Source organism: Drosophila subpulchrella, chromosome X (assembly GCF_014743375.2).
Source record: "Drosophila subpulchrella strain 33 F10 #4 breed RU33 chromosome X, RU_Dsub_v1.1 Primary Assembly, whole genome shotgun sequence".
Classification (NCBI taxonomy): domain Eukaryota; kingdom Metazoa; phylum Arthropoda; class Insecta; order Diptera; family Drosophilidae; genus Drosophila; species Drosophila subpulchrella.
The window spans coordinates 4588185-4603634 of record NC_050613.1 but is presented as its reverse complement, the minus strand read 5'-3'; the positions used below and the strand labels follow the sequence as shown (position 1 = coordinate 4603634).

The 15450-nt window shown below is 49.0% G+C and overlaps 1 protein-coding gene across 1 annotated transcript; it reads right to left on the bottom strand.

Annotated features, from left to right (window-relative positions):
- Positions 1-3412: 3412 nt before the first annotated feature.
- Positions 3413-13826, bottom strand: LOC119557493 (tumor necrosis factor receptor superfamily member wengen). The gene is made up of 5 exons (XM_037870264.1): positions 13423-13826; positions 8152-8661; positions 7850-8084; positions 5031-5210; positions 3413-4330 (listed from the first exon to the last, which is right to left on the bottom strand). Exons 2-5 carry the CDS (start codon positions 8659-8661, stop codon positions 4191-4193), a joined length of 1065 nt encoding a protein of 354 aa, XP_037726192.1. The 5' UTR covers positions 13423-13826; the 3' UTR covers positions 3413-4190.
- Between the last annotated feature and the right edge of the window lie 1624 nt (positions 13827-15450).

The following is a 15450-nucleotide window of genomic DNA, read 5'->3' as shown; positions in this document are numbered from 1 at the left end:
TAGACAAAAGCAGCAAAGGCAATAATAAAAGATAATAAAACAAACGTAAAGTCTTTGCAAATGGCAAGGACTCCTCGAGGGGGGTTGTCTTCCTGGAGGTGGTGGATGTGGGTGGGGCTTCAGGGGGCCTTGAAACTTCTCGGAGCTGCTGAGCTGGTCGAGCTAAATAAAAACACTTTTGGGAACAATAGACGTCGCCAGAGATATGACACTCCCCGCTGCCCCATCCCGCAAACTTTTGTGTGAGCACAAACTTTTGCTCCTTCTGGGCGTTTGTCATTCTTTCGCCATTTAGCCAGCCCCTCGAGCTGTGGGTCTCCGCCTCCTCGGTCCTCCAACCGCTTCATTATCTGCCCATCCCCATCCCCATCCCAATCCCCATGCCCATATCCAGCCCCAACCCACTTGAGCTATCTTTCTGTTTAATTTCGCGTGCCGCAACGTGCAATTACACAAAGGATACAGAAGGATACAGCAGGCCGGGGGCACAGGAATGGAGGGGGATATAGGAGGATAAAGGAGGCTACAGGTAGCCCTTTCGGGGAAGTGGCTGGCTGTGATTCGGGTCATGACCGAGGGGGATGCCCTTGTTTAACCACCTTCTTTTGGAAAAGTGTGGTTGGAGGTGAGTCTATAAACGGAGAATCAGCAACTAGCTGAGCTCCAGTACAGCTGGCGTCATCTGTGGCTCAATTCTTGGCTGGAATGCCTTTGTTCAACCATCTTCTTATAAAAAAGTGTCTATAAACGATGAAGCAGACGCAGCCTTCAAGCAGGAGACCTCTGTGGCAACCTAATATGGCAGCAGCGCCAACAGAAGCTTGCCAGATGACTAAAAAGAATGGTGTGGCAACACACGTGTCTTGATAATATTAATAAACTCTGTAGTTCTTAATCTAAATAAAACTTTAATGGCAAACATACTTCGCCATACCTCTAATGCAGCTGGCGTCATCTGTGGGTCAATTCTTAGCAAGAATGCCGTTGTTTGATCACCTTGTTTTGGAAAACTGGTTTATGAGGTAAGATCCATAAACGATGAAGCAGCAGCCGCCTTCTAAGAATACAATTTCAGTACAACTGGCGTCATCTGTGGTTCAATTCTTAGAGGACTATAGTCTATAAACGACAAAGCAGACGCGGCCTTCAAACAGCAAAATTTCAGTACAGCTGGCGCCATCTGTGGGTCACTTCTTGACAGGATTCGCTTAGTCGGGACACGAACCAGGGACAATCTAAAGCTGTGGTGCTTTCAAGTTCCTTTGATATCCAATATCCAATTGCAGCTCCCTCATCAGCTTTTGCTGTTCAAATCTCTTCTGGATTTCCCATTTACTTCCCGCCGCTTGCCAACCAACCAACGGGGATGGGGAAACCCATTTCCTGTCGGCTTTCCGCTGAGGTTTTCCCGCATGTGAGCCGTTTGCCTGCTCGTTTGTTTTTTCCATAAACCCGTCTTGCCCCGCTTTTCCCCGATCGTTTAGCAATTTTCGTTTCGCATTTCCGCCGCTGGTGGACTGCTCGTTTCTCGGCCAGCGGAAGCGGGCCAAAAATCGCACAATCGCCGGCACCATGGCCAAATCCAAATCGAAATCGAAGTCCAAATGCGCCGGCAAAGCGTATCAAATGCCATGTTGACCGCATTTGGACAGGTTGCCATTGCCAATGCCCGATGGCCAAGTGCCAATAGCCACGTTTCCAGTTCCAAGTGGCTACTGCCCACTGCCCAGTGCCAGAAAGCCAAAAGCGAGAGACGTGCGCATTCCTAAGCTCGCCCTGCTCCGTGCTCCGTGCTCCTACTCCCCAGTCACCCGATCACCGATAGCCGATCCCCTCCAGCGTTACCCATTTTTCATTCAAGTGCCGCACTCGTGGCGCTATTTTTGATTCATTGAGCAATTGGCAATCACGTTCCCCAAAAAACAAATGCGAGAAGAGGCGGAGCAGCCATGGGCTATTAATTTCCGACACCGAATGGCTCTATGGCCGAGTATCTCCATCTGCCCCCGCCCCATTCCATCCCGGCTAATGCCCACTTCCTTCCGCTTTTGCTTTTTACGACTTATCCGGATCTCAAGTGCATCTCGAGCAGCTGCGACACTGCACCCTGTTGCCTGCTAAAAATATCCCAAATGAGTTTGGCATGTGCCGTGGCAGCTGGGAAAATGGGAAGCTGGGAGGCTGGGGAACTGAAATCGGAACTGGAGGCGCCAGGCGGAGTTGCGGGTGAAAGTGGACACCCGGATGGATCCCGTGGAGATGATCCCCTGTGGGATCCACTAGGCTGTCCCGGCCGGCTGGCTGGCTTTTCCCAGTGGCAACTAGACTCTGAACTCTTTGGTCCGCCAGTTGCTAATTTATGCCACGTCGCGGCTAATTAATTTCTGCTGGCCAGGCCATCGAGCCCATGGCTGGGCAATCTCCCATCAGAAACTCTCGCGTTCCGTGCGCGGAATGGTCAATAATGGACAGCGGGGATCGGATTGGGGACGGGCATGGAAATGTGGATGGGGGCCCACTGGCTTTTCATTGGAAATATTTGCGCGTTTCGCAGTCCGCCCGTCGCCAGCTAAACGAATTTCATTTACAAATGTTATAGGCAATAATATGTGTAGCCAGCCATCGTTTAAGATTGTGTAACTGCACAGCGAGCAACATTAATAAATGCAAAGGCATTCGTAGTTGTCGTTGACCATTTTCAATGTTAACTTGAAGACAATTCTGTAAAAATGCAAATGCCAAATGCAAAATGCACCCAAAGCTGGGGGCGAACAAGGGGGAGGCAGATGCCTATTTCCATTTTCATTTTCATTTCCACTGAAAGACGTTTCCTGGCCCGCGTTCGGCGTTCGGCGTTTGGCGTTCCCATTCCCATTGCCAGTCCTCATCCCAGTGCCACTCCTCCCTCCTCGAAAAGATCTCTGGCATCCATGGACGCGCAATTATGCATGCACCTACATGTGCTCCGATGAACATTGTGTATGGAGATGGCTCCAAGGCGACAGTTCCATTATGCCGATGTCGAGATTGTAGACACTCTGGGGCCTCGAAAGCACTGGGTGGTTCGAAAGAGTCCCCGGGCCCACACAGAAATAGACAAGTCCGAAATCTTGAAAATAGATCACAAAACTAGTCCTCTCTAATGGATTACTTTAGCTTACTAAGTTTTGCTCCTATTTGGCCAATGCTTTTATTTCTAGTTCTGTAACGCAAATAAATCAACAACTCGGGTTTTCCTCAAAATCTTACTTTATAAACAGGTTTTCACCTATTAGGCAGCATAAGTTGGCCCAGCCCCAACAAAATATATAGATGTTGTATCCGACAACACTGGCTAAAATCCCACAGATTGGTGGGATAAGTTTGATATACCCTTCAAAGGTTCTGGTCCCCAAAAAAGAAGATGACCCAGTTCTCGTATAATCATAAAACTTTTTATTGCTGTTGCACACTGATAGCACTTAGGACATAGACATTTCTCCCTATCGATATAGTTATCCGTTAATTATCATTATTATAAGTAGTTATATCTGTATCTTTACCATTACTGTTACAGTTAATTCGATTAAGCTCGGTAGCAGCTAGCCGGAAAATGCTCTCGTTTGATATTTTAACTTGGTTACGTGTATGGTGTGTGATGATGGGATATGGGATAGGTGATGTTAACAATACGCGCGTCTATATGCGGTCTATATAGTAGCTGATATGTTGCCGATATTGCTTGGTTTCGTTCCGTCCCATTCCGCTCCGTTCTCGTTACGTTGGGTTCGCGTGTCGATCGCCTTAATATTTACATTAAGTAGAAATTTGTTAATCATAATCGTTTTAATCATATACGTGGGTGGGTGCCACATGCCTCATCTCTATGTACAGAACATTCCGCCGCATCGCCCGGGATTCCCCCACAACGGGAAACCCGCGTCCTCATCTGTCCGCGCATTACAAACAAGTCAACATAACGATTCAATTAAATATTAGGACAAAAAAAATCGTAATAATTAGAATAAGATTAATAATATAAAAAATAATAATAGTTTCGGTTCCCTTCCGTCCCTCCTTTAAGCGGCTGTTTGTACAAAGTTCTTCTCCATCCGGTTCCGGTTTCGGTTTCGGTTTCGGTCTCGGTTCCTGTTACGTTTATGCTTCATCCTTGCTCCTCCGTCGCCACTCCTTAAGTATGCCCCCCTGGCTCAGCCCTTGGGGCCGGCACCCCCCCGCATGCCCAGGCCCACGCCCATGCCGCCCAGTCCCGCGTTGCTCTCCTCGATGTAGACATTGCCGGGCTGGAGGGTCTTCAGGATCCGTCGCTCCTGGTGCTTGCCGCGTTTCTCTGCAAGAAGAACGAAGAACACGAGTTGGGATGAGTTGAGCGGGCCACAGGCGTGGCTGTCAGAGCCTTCATTTAAATTCCACCCGCGTCTCTGATATCGTTTTCATTTGCATTTCGAAATTTCGGTTTCTCCGAACCCCCTTCAATTGGGTAGCAGAAGGAGTTAAGGTCTGGGTCAGCTTTCTGCAAATCTGAATAATAATGGCTTAAGGTCACCAAACTCTAGCTCAAGGAATATTTATATAACTTTCCCAAATCAGATCGTTAAGTATAATTATCTGCCATTTCATTTACTTATTGAACAGAAAGCTTTTCGATGGTTTTGTACATTATTTTATACCAATATATCATCATAATATGGGGTACAAAAGAAATCTCAGACTATTTTGGAGTAAGATCGCTCTGACTATGGGTGATTTTAAACAACAGGGGCATACGGTTTCTGCGACACCCACATTAAATGGAAAATATTTCTGAAACATTTATACATTATAAATGGGTAAAAGTGCTGAAAAACACTGCTAAGAGAACCATGCAAATGCCCCGAAAACGATGTTCCTCTGAGGAACCTCTCCCCGAGGTGTCCCGCTGGGAGTTCTTGGCCCGGCCCGCCTCCTGCGAGGCCTTCAAGTGGCTGACCTCGGTCGGGGACCCGGGACCCGGGACCTGGTATTCGGGATCTTCGATCGGGGACACTTACCAGGCAGCAGCACGTGTTGCGGCTGGAAGATTCCCGACTGTGCCGCTGCTGCATGCGACGCCGCTGCGGAGGCGGGCAGTCCTCGCAAGGCGTCCGCGTTGCCGATGAAGAAGGTGCCTCCGTCCAGGCTCTGCACCTCCGCCAGCTTGGCCATCAGCTTGGTCGACAGCTCCTCCACATCTGCAAAGACAACGGAGGGGTTAGCCGTGTGTGGTGGGTGGAGAGTTCCCTTCTTTGTCCCGGACAAAGGGGGCCTTCGATCGATGCTTAATGTTTATTAGGTGGCACACAGGAAACCCCAATTCCCAATACCCAATGCCCGATGCCCAGTGCCAAGTTGCGAATTGTAAACAAGAGGCGCCCCTCCATCCAGTGGCCAGTGGGCGGCGAACGAGGCCAGCGGCAGATAATTTATCATTTATTTATAAACTGCCCTCGCGGGCGGCAGGAAGGGGGCGGGCGAGAAAATTAAGTTCCATTGCCCAAGATCCAAGATCCGCCGCCCGTGGATGATGTGCGTCTTCTTTCCTTTGGTCCATCGTTCAACGGCTTTTATTATAAACAATCGGCCAGCGGCAGCGCGAACAATAAAATCTCTTGGAAATAGAAAAGAAAACAACGCCGGGAAAAGCGAAGCGAGGCCAAAACAATTTTCAAATTTGCGCAGTTCAATTGGAATCGAATTTTTCCACCTTCCCCTTCCCCTTTCGCTTCCCCTTCCCATTTCCATTTTCAATTTCCCATTTTTTTATGTTTTTTTCATTCTATAGCGGCCACACATGTGAGACTCCCAAATGAGGTGTGTGCGTTGCGTTTTCTAAGATTGTTTGGAGCTGGTTTTCCACGGAAAAGATTAGTGAACATAAACGGGGCAGCTGGGAAAATCAAAGTCCAGGAAGCAAATTGGAGAACTCGACCAGAGAGCCATAACAAACATTAGGCGAAAGTTTTTATGAATTGCCGTTCTCGGACTCGCAAAGTGGGACAAAATCGATGAATGGCGGAGTGAGTCCCTTTCTGGAGCCACAGGGCCGTTCGATCTATTTATGGAAATGGGCTGCGTAGCGCGAAAAACACGCAGAAGGAAATGGTGCAGCATCCACCAGAAGCAGCACATTTTCTCCACATATCGGTGGCAGTTGCCTCGCGCGAAAATTTATCGCCTTGGCCTGCGGGCCGCGGATTCCTCCTCAGTTGAAGTTGAAGTGGCGGCCCAAAAGCGCGTGCCAGTGGAGTTCCTCTCCAGGGAAAGGAGGATGCGGATGCGGATGCGGTTGCGGATGGGGTGGGGCTGCGGATGAGGGTGCGGATGAGGGTGCCCAATTGTCAATGATGCGCTTGAACGGAAAGTGTTGCTGTTGCAGTTGCAGTTGCACCTCTGGCAACAGCAGCTGGTCGCCGTTCAATCATTTGGCCCTGGAACGGGAACAGGGCGCTCCCATGTATTTTTAGATCCCTCCGCGAGGCGGAAGCGTCTGGGGTGGGGGGCAGCAGCTCCATTAGCGGGGAAACTCCGCCTCAAGTGCACCCTATCCCCGCCCCTGCCCCCCGCCCCTTTACCGCCGCTTGTCACACTATTTTAAATCTGTCGATGATCACCGAATTCTGTTCCACAGGGAACTCGCACCCATATGCATGAGCATTTGCCTTTCTTTTCTGTTGGTTCGTTTCGCTTCCTGCCTGCTGTGGAAAACATGTTTTCCCGGCTCGTCTCTTGTGTGACATGATTTCGGAATTTCTCCACATGCCCGCGGAAATGTTTCGACAAACATCCGCTTGTCCTTGAGCGGAGGGGGGACCTGAGATTCTTACCTGCCCTGTGCGCAGATTCGTTTCCGGCTGCAAGTGCCGCGGGTCGAGTCGAGTTGAGTTGAGCTGAGGGGCGAACTCAGCGCCCATTTTCCCCGCCTCTTCAGCGGCAGATCCATAAATTTTCCACGCTGGACACGCAGCGTGGGACGCGGCGTGTCGACACGCCCTGAATTATGATTACACGGAGAACAACATCATCTCGGGCGAGATCAACAAGAAGCGCTATCCAAACACTGCATAAATCTCTGGCTTTGGTGGAGGATGGGTGATGGGTTGATGGCTGCCCCGCAACATGTGGCCCACGTCTGTGCGGCACGAAGCCAACTCCCCAGCGGACAGTGCTCCACTCCCTGAACGCTCCATTTGATCGCAGGTCTTCCTGCTGCCAAGGGCAACTGTACCACTGAATGCCCATGTTTCGGCCAAGTTCTACATGGCCACAGTGCCTGCTAATTGTGCTCGCCACTTGGCATGCAAATCGCGACTCGCATGCGCCGAAAAATATTTGGACATATCGTTCCAATTTGGCGCAGGCGAAGTCCACGACCGCGACCACGTCCAACTCCTTTGGCTCCTGGGCTCGTTAATATGCCTCGGGGCCGGCTGATCGTGCAGCTATTCGCTGGAAATCTCTGCACTGGCGATGCCGCCGAGAGATTCGACCGGCCGTCGGATTGGCGGGCCTCCATACATCAAAGTGTCGTGTTCTGGGCCCGTCGTCTTATAAATATGTATGTGGGCTCCCCTCCCCTCCACAACGGGCATCAAAGCGCTAGTTCGGGCCATTGGGCATGCCAAGCAGGCAGGGTTTTCTGGCTGGGATTCGGGCCCTTGGCCAAGCGACGCGCTCTGAATTTACAATCAGCAGTGGTTGGTTTGAAGGCAGGTGAAATGTGAAATGCGCTCGGGAGCGTGTGAAACTCAGAGAAGCACTTGGCGAACTGGGCAACTAGGGCTTGGGCTTGGGCTTGGGCTTGGGCTGGGGAAGATCTGCTACCAGTACTCACCCTGATCCAGGCGACGCTCCATGCGCCGCCACTGGCGCATGTGGTGGATGAGGATGCAGGCGGCCACCGAGAAGAAGACCAGGCAGGTGAGCACGGCCACGTAGAGGACGCCGGTCTGCCAGTCGAGGACCCAGGCGGCGGCCGCCTCCTCGTGCAGCTGCTGCAGTTGCTCGTGGGTCAGGTGCTGCAGTGGGGCATTGTGCTCGAAGTGCTCGTACTCTGGCGACTTTCGGCGCTGGCAGGGGCAGGAGTTGAAGCAGGTTAATCACTGGTCATATAGGAGCAGAAAGGGGTACACTTACCTCCTTCCAGTTGGGCTCGGTCTTGGCCAGGACCACCCAGTCGATCTTGAGGTCGTATATGGAGCCGCAGATGGTGTCCGTGTGCAGCTGGCAGGGCCGCAGTGGTATCATCTCGCCCTGGCAGCGGGTGCACGGGGTGCATCGATCCCGCTGCGAGTCCCACCAGTGCTGGGGGGCGCAGGGCGAGCTGGAGGAGATGGACACCTGACTGGCCGGAGGAGGATCCGGTGGCGCGAGGCCTGTGTCTGCAGCGGAGGCGGAGGAGGAGCTGGATGAGCTGGTGGCCACCAGGGTGCAGGTGGTGGAGAGCAAGAGCAGGGCCAGGTAGCTGCCGGGACTGAGGCCGATGTGGCTGCCACTGATGTGGTGCTGCTGTCGCCTCCGCCGACGCTTGTGAAACGTTGTGCTTGCCGCCGTGTGCGTTAAGTGGTGGCCACTGCTGCTCCTGTTGCTGCTCCTGCTCCTGGTCGTGGCTGCTCCCTGGCTGCCTGGCAGGCTTGGCGGCATCATCTGCAAGCGAAGGGAAGAAGGAGGAAGGTTACTTTTATGGGCGAGTTTGACGACCGGCTGCACAGCTTTCCCATGGGAAAAACTCCGCTGGGAACCAAATATATGCTTATTGATATGGAAGGCACTTAGGAGCCAGCTGGAGACCAAAGCCATCTTCTATAAAAATAATTCGCGCAACGGCAAACTAATAAACGGCCAACGGCCATAGGCATGCTAATACTGTCCCTGATAATGCGACGCCATCTCCCTCATCATCGCGTCATCATCATCATCACGATCATCGGGCTGATGTTGATGTTGATTTTGATGTTGATGTGATGCGATGTGGTGTGGTGATGATCATAAATGCGTACAGTTTGCAATCAACTTTAATGATGGCGGGTGCTGGGTGCTCCTACTCCCGACTAGGGACCACCGACTCCCGACTCCCGACGCCCAATTCCCGGTTCCCGACTTGCAACTATCAACGGCGGCGGCTTGGGTTCAATGCTCATCCATCCCCATCATCTTGCCCCTCTGTTTGTTTATGTTGTCGTTGAGCTCCTCCCCGGATTCGATTCGATTCCTTTGGCGCATTAACGACAAACTATTATAGACAGCTATTATTATTTATGCGGCGAACGCGACGGCCAAGCCAAGTGGAAAACAAGAAAGCCAGGGAGCAAGGCGAAAGGGAACGAAAGGCCCACTGGCCACTTCCGTTCCACTGAAGGGAAAGAGTCCCCATCCCCGACCCCGAAGAATTAGTGTCCCTAACCGATCCCGAAAAACTAGAAGCCGCTTCGGGGTTTTTCCCTGGAAAATCTGCCTCCGCCACTCTGCCACAATCACAACCCATTCACCAACTCTGGATTGGATGGTTTGGGATGGTATGGGAGGGTATAGGATGGTATGGATGGGGTGGGGTCGTGCACTTGTCATGCCCTGGGAAGCGGGAAGCGGATGGTGGGGTATTGGATAGGGGCAGGGATAGGGGCCTCCGCCATGGCCATGCCATAGAGCGAACCCAAATGCGAACGAGGGAAACAACAACAGGAAGAAGAAATATTTAATTAAAATCAACCATTATGGCCACCGTCACCATAACAGCGGGTGGGGTTAGGGATTGTGGGATTGTGGGGGAGGAGGCTTCTACTGGGTGCGGGTACGGGTTCGAGTTCAGATTCGGTTTCGAGTCGGGTTCGAGCGGATAGATTGAGTTGCCAGAAGACGAATCGATCGGGTGAAATTGGAATTGGCGATCAATTGACAATTGAACATGAGGCGGGGCGAGCTCATTAGCATGAGCGACAAGTGATCCAAGCGATTTCTGTGTTTACTTCAACTGAATTTCGTATCGGAAACTCCGTAGAAGGCACTGGCACTTCCTCCTCCGTCGCCTTCGCCCCCGCCTCCGCTCATTAAAAGCTCGTTTGTTTATGCTGATTAGATTTTATTTACCTGCGATTTCATCGACATGAAACCTGCCCAAACACATAATGGTTCCGGTTGCGAGTCAACCGGTGATATGCTTTCTCCACAACCCACTGATCGTGATCGTGATCGTGATTCTAAGAGCCATCCCCTTCCATTCAATCTATTCCAATTCATCCCATCCACCCATAAATAGTGGCGAAATCGTGCTCCGAATGGTTAACCGTATGGAATAGTGGAATAGTTTCTCTGTGCGAATTCACAAGGAGTACATATATCTCGCATTGCTCAACCGAATGTGGATCATGGCTGCGGCACCCAAAGCGATCACTGATCTCTGCGAGCTAAAGACGGGCAGCCAGTCCTCGGACAGCTTGAGTGACAGCGGAATGGCGGCTGGCTGATGGTGGATGGTGGATCCCAGAGCAGCCCATTTTTAGCCCATGTGGCTGACTTCTGGCCAAAACTGGAGGCGGGAAAGGGGTGGCCACATGGACTGGGCGAGGAGATTATTATGTCAGCGGCCGTGTATCTATAAGATACATTTTGCGATCGCTTCTGCCTGCCGTCTGCTGTGTGCTGTCTGTTGTTTTTGTAGCTCGTGCTGCTGTTGTCACCGTTGTCAGACAACTGACAGTGACAGCAATTTAAATCATGTTGCGTTTTCTGCCTCTCAAGCTGCACTAATTGAGGCTGAGGCGACTGCCCAGGAGGCGGAGAAGGAGGAGCAGGAGGTGCCCCTCTAAATGGGTCAGCCGACCGTTGCTGGGCTCCAAAGACCAAGAAAGGTGGAGCAAGATGTGGGGCACTCCCTATGCAATTACCCACCGAAATGGGCTAGCCGAAAGGGAGGTATCCGTATCCCTTCGTAGCTCCTTCCCTTTCCCTTCCACCAAAGGCAGCTGGCGGTTGTCGCTGCCAAAGAAAATAAAGCACCAGCAGAGAGATTGGCGTATTTATAACTCGCGACCTAAAATAAAATGCACATCAAACGGAATCAACTGCAGATTGCAAAGATGTGGCAGCAGTAAGTGAAGTCATGATCTTGGCGCTGCCAGAGGGACACTTGCCAAGAAGGAGAGGGCTATGACTTTGAAGTCCCCTTTGGGTTGCTCCCGAATGCGTTCTCAGATACAGGGAAAAAGGGTTCCATTAACCGGGAATCAGATATATTTACGTAAGCTCTCTCGCGAAACTAATACCAGTTTGAAAGACTTTTCCCCAATAAGAAAAAGGAAACAACGATTTCGCTGAAATTAAGCCTCTGAAGTCTCTGTTAAAAATACCTAATCAATACGATAAAATGTATTTTTAGCTATCATATTAAAATTGTTAGCTTTGGGATCTCTGTTATAACAGAAAGTGTTGTTTAGAATGGGGGAATGCACTATACCTAGTTTATTAGAATCTCCAAAGAGACGCAGAACGCCGGTTAAACGATTGTCATGCGAGGGACTCTCAAATTTTGCGAAGAATTCCAGCGGCGGATTCTTCTCGTTCGGGTCTTGACAAGGGGAGCCGCTCCCGCCCACTTGCAGCCTCCACAAACCCAGCAAATGGAAGCTGATGAATGCGCCAGAGCGAGAGGCAGTGGCATTTATTAAACTGTCAGCTGAACGCTCACGAATTTTATGATTCTGAATCTGCGGCTGAACTTTTTCAGCTTTTCTCTCTTTTTTGTTGTCTCTCGTTCGCTGTGTTGGTTGTGTTGTGTAAATTCCAAAACGCGACAAAACCATTAAGCACTTTTCATGGGGCAACGAGCAGGGGACTTAATGAAACAACAACGCTGATGAAGAGGAACAACAGCGGTTAGCTGCAAACGCAACCCGATCAGGCGGCATTTGAGCAGCAATTTAGTGAATTTGTAATTGGAATTGGGATTGCCTCCGCCAGGTGCTGGCGAAGATCTTGCGAAATGGCCAGTGAATCACTCGCTGTTTACTCAAGTGTGCCTGCCTGGCCTGGGGAAATGTTGTTCCCGGCCAGAACAATGGCAACTGGAACAACAAGTACATGACATCTGGCAAGATGCCCCCACTAAAGTGCAAGTCACCATTCCAAAGTTTGTTCAGCCGCATTCTAGAGGGAGAGTGCGAGTGTGAGTTTTAGGAACAATCAATATTGACCACCTCTCCAGAGCACAGAGTACAGTACATCTGTAGCCCAGCTATCTGCATCTGTATCGGCACAATGCAAACATAACTTATTTTTACATTGGCGGCCGACACAGGCATTTCGGAATTTTGACATTCCGCGGGGAAGCAAATGGAGCAGGCCATATCCCTCCGCCGCTGGCGTTATGTAAGCAGCATTAGCCGGCGAGTTCAATGTATTTCCTATTTATTATTATTTATACACGGGGCAGGGGCTAGCCTGAGCACGAGGAGCGACCAACAAGTGCGGATGCCGTCTCCGGTTTACCCTTTGCATCTCCATCTGCACCGTCGCCTTCCTGTTTCTTTATTTCTATCTGAATCTGTTTCTGTTTCTGTTTCGGTTTCGGTTTCTGTCTCTGCATCTGTATCTCATACCGTTTCTGTATCTGTATCTGCAACTGAACAACTGAATACATGTCGGAGTAGTAGCCCCCCAATGGCACAGCCAATCTGTCCATCCATCTCGTCAGTTGTCCGCCCTGTATGGGGTTCTGTGATTATGATTGTGCCTCAGAATCTGATTCGGATTCGTATTCGTATTCAGGTTCAGATTCGGATTATGTTTTACTGCTTCTGTTCTGCCTCAGCCTTTTCGCGCGGATCCGATTCCGATTTTCGCTTCTTTTTTCCGTGTCTTTTTGTTTCTGCCACCGCACAGAGGGCTGCCTCTGTTTCTACACACGATTTATATTTTTTATCATTTGATTTAATTCAATTCCATTCCATTTCGGTGTGTCTGCGTCCGCGTCCGCATCCCCATCCCCCATCGCGCCCCTCCCCAGAACCACGAATCCAGAGATCATCGCCGCCGCTTCCGAAACAGAATCAGAATCAGAAACAGAAACTGAAGCAGAACAGAGCGGAGACGAGCCGACGGGCATAACCATAAGCCATAAACCATAACACAACATATATAGCATACAGCATACAGCATATAGAATATAGCATATAGCATATAGCATATAGCACATAGCATATAGCATATAGCATGTAGCATATAGCATACGCATCTATAGCATAACCAGCCGTGAGTGAATGGAGATCGGAGATCGGAGATGAGAGATGCAAGTGGGCTTCACTTTCGCTGCGATCTGCCGGCGAACGGGCACAAATAGTATAACCTGAGCCTCTGTTTGTGGCTCTGTTTTTCCGACTGTGACTGTGACTGTGCAATAAATAAATCACTCACTTTTTCGCTTCTTCACTCGTTTGTTGTTTGCGATCTGCGATCTGCGAACTGCGTCTGCTGCTCTGCCTTTTGCTGCCTCTTATTTATGCCTTTCAATTCGCGACGGCAGACTTCATGTTTCGCGAGCACTCCAGTGATCTATTGATCCGATCCTCGCACTGCCACCGATAAAATAGATCGATCGTGTCAATCAATTGCACAATTAGCACTTTTCTTTTCGCACTGGCGCACCGTGCAACAGAAAAAAAAAATGGGAAATCAGTATTTCGGAATCGAAGGGGGATTCACTGCACTTTTCATTGGCCGTCGCGAGTGCGAGGAAAATTTGGTCGGGCAAGTGGAAATACGCTTTCCTCGGCTCAGTGTTCTAACGATCGATCGCACCGATGCGCAGCTATTCGCTGGCTGTGAGAGACTGAAGACGGCCCGCGATGGCTGTGCCTCTATAGGCCGCCAGTTCGGAGCGGCTCTCCCGAGAATCCGAATCGGAATCCGAACCCCCATTTCCCGGCGGCGTGCTTACGATCACTTTTTCCGGAGCCCAAAAGTATTCCATGCCTGGGGTGTGGTTGACAGAATTAGTGTGTGCTAAAGGGACCAAAGGGAGATGGAGATATGCAAGCAGCAAAGCGAGATTGTAAAGCGCCACCTACCCGCGATCTCAGTATATGGTTATGTGGGCGGCAGGCAGATTTAAGAGTTATGGGCGCTAGAGTGGCCGTGGCAAACTTTTTTTGGGTTAATCGATTGGTATTGACGAGACTAAGATATTACAGTTACAATTTTTTTTCTAGCATGAAAATTGTTGGCGCCACAGGCTTGTGGCCGTTAGAGTGGGCGTGGCATATTCGCGTAACAAACTTGCACTGCGTATTAGATAGTAGATAGATAGTATTATTAGATACCCGTTGCTCAGCTTAAGGGGGTATTCTAGTCTAGAGGCTCTAGTTTCGAGCCTTTTTTAACAATTAATTAAAACTAAACAATTGATATTTTTGGTGTCGGGTTTTTTATCATTTGTTTATTTAACTTAGAAGAGTACATAAAATAAAATTAAAAAAAAAAATTTTTTTTTCATCGAGTTATGCGTCCTTGAAGTAGAGGGGGAAAAAAAAGGCCGTGTCCTCGTCGCCATGATTTCTACCCTTGTGGTCATCTTAAAAAAAAAAAAAAAAGATTCTTAATCAGTACGAATGTCGCTATGTCATGAACCAGCAAAACTAAAAAAAAATTTTTTTTCATAAAATGGCGGCCACGCAAAAAAAAGGTCGATTTTTTTACTAATTTTTTAATTTTATCGATTTTTTTAAAAATATTACAAATTTTAAATTCTTAATTTTTGTTGGTTCATGCGATAGAGAGATATTGAAAGAATATTCATGCCAAATTTTAAGTAAATCGGCTGCTTAGAACTTGAAATATTATGGCTACCGTATCAGAAAAAGTAGTTTGGAGAAAAACGCGTTTAAAGTTTTACGTTAAATTTTAGGCAGTGTAACTGATAAAATAGCACGTATAACTTAAATTCTCTTAATCAGCCATAATTTTAAAGATAATTTGAATTTTGAAAAATCCGTTTAGGGAGATATTTTTGAATATCTAAACTATCGAATTATGAAAAAAAAAATTTTTCGATTTATTTAAATTTGTAGACTAGAATACTAGAATTGCAAGAGGGATGGAGATATACTTAAAGAACCTGGTTAACACTAACATACCTAGTTAATAGCGCCACCTATCTTCTTCTTCTATAGCGCCACTTGGGCTACAGCTCCAAATAGCCTACAGCGCCCCTAGCGGCTTGGTGGCGTATTAGTAAAAACAGCTTATTTGCTGCATGTGGTGTGCAATCTCGATTAAATTGCAAGATATTGATTATTATTTGGTTATAGCTTTTTAATGAATGGTCCGTAGATATGTATTTATAATAAAAACAAGGAAGAACGCTATAGTCGAGTACCTCGACTATCAGATACCCGTTACTCAGCTAAAGGGACAAAAGGGAAATGGAGATATGCAAGCAGCAAA

Excerpts from the sequence above, each read along its gene's own strand:
- LOC119557493 (XM_037870264.1), bottom strand. The coding sequence starts at position 8,661 with ATGATGCCGCCAAGCCTGCCAGGCAGCCAGGGAGCAGCCACGACCAGG. Across the intron at positions 5,211-7,849 it reads GGAGCGTCGCCTGGATCAGG|ATGTGGAGGAGCTGTCGACC; the intron begins GTGAGTACTGGT and ends TTGTCTTTGCAG. Across the intron at positions 4,331-5,030 it reads GCAACACGTGCTGCTGCCTG|AGAAACGCGGCAAGCACCAG; the intron begins GTAAGTGTCCCC and ends TTCTTCTTGCAG.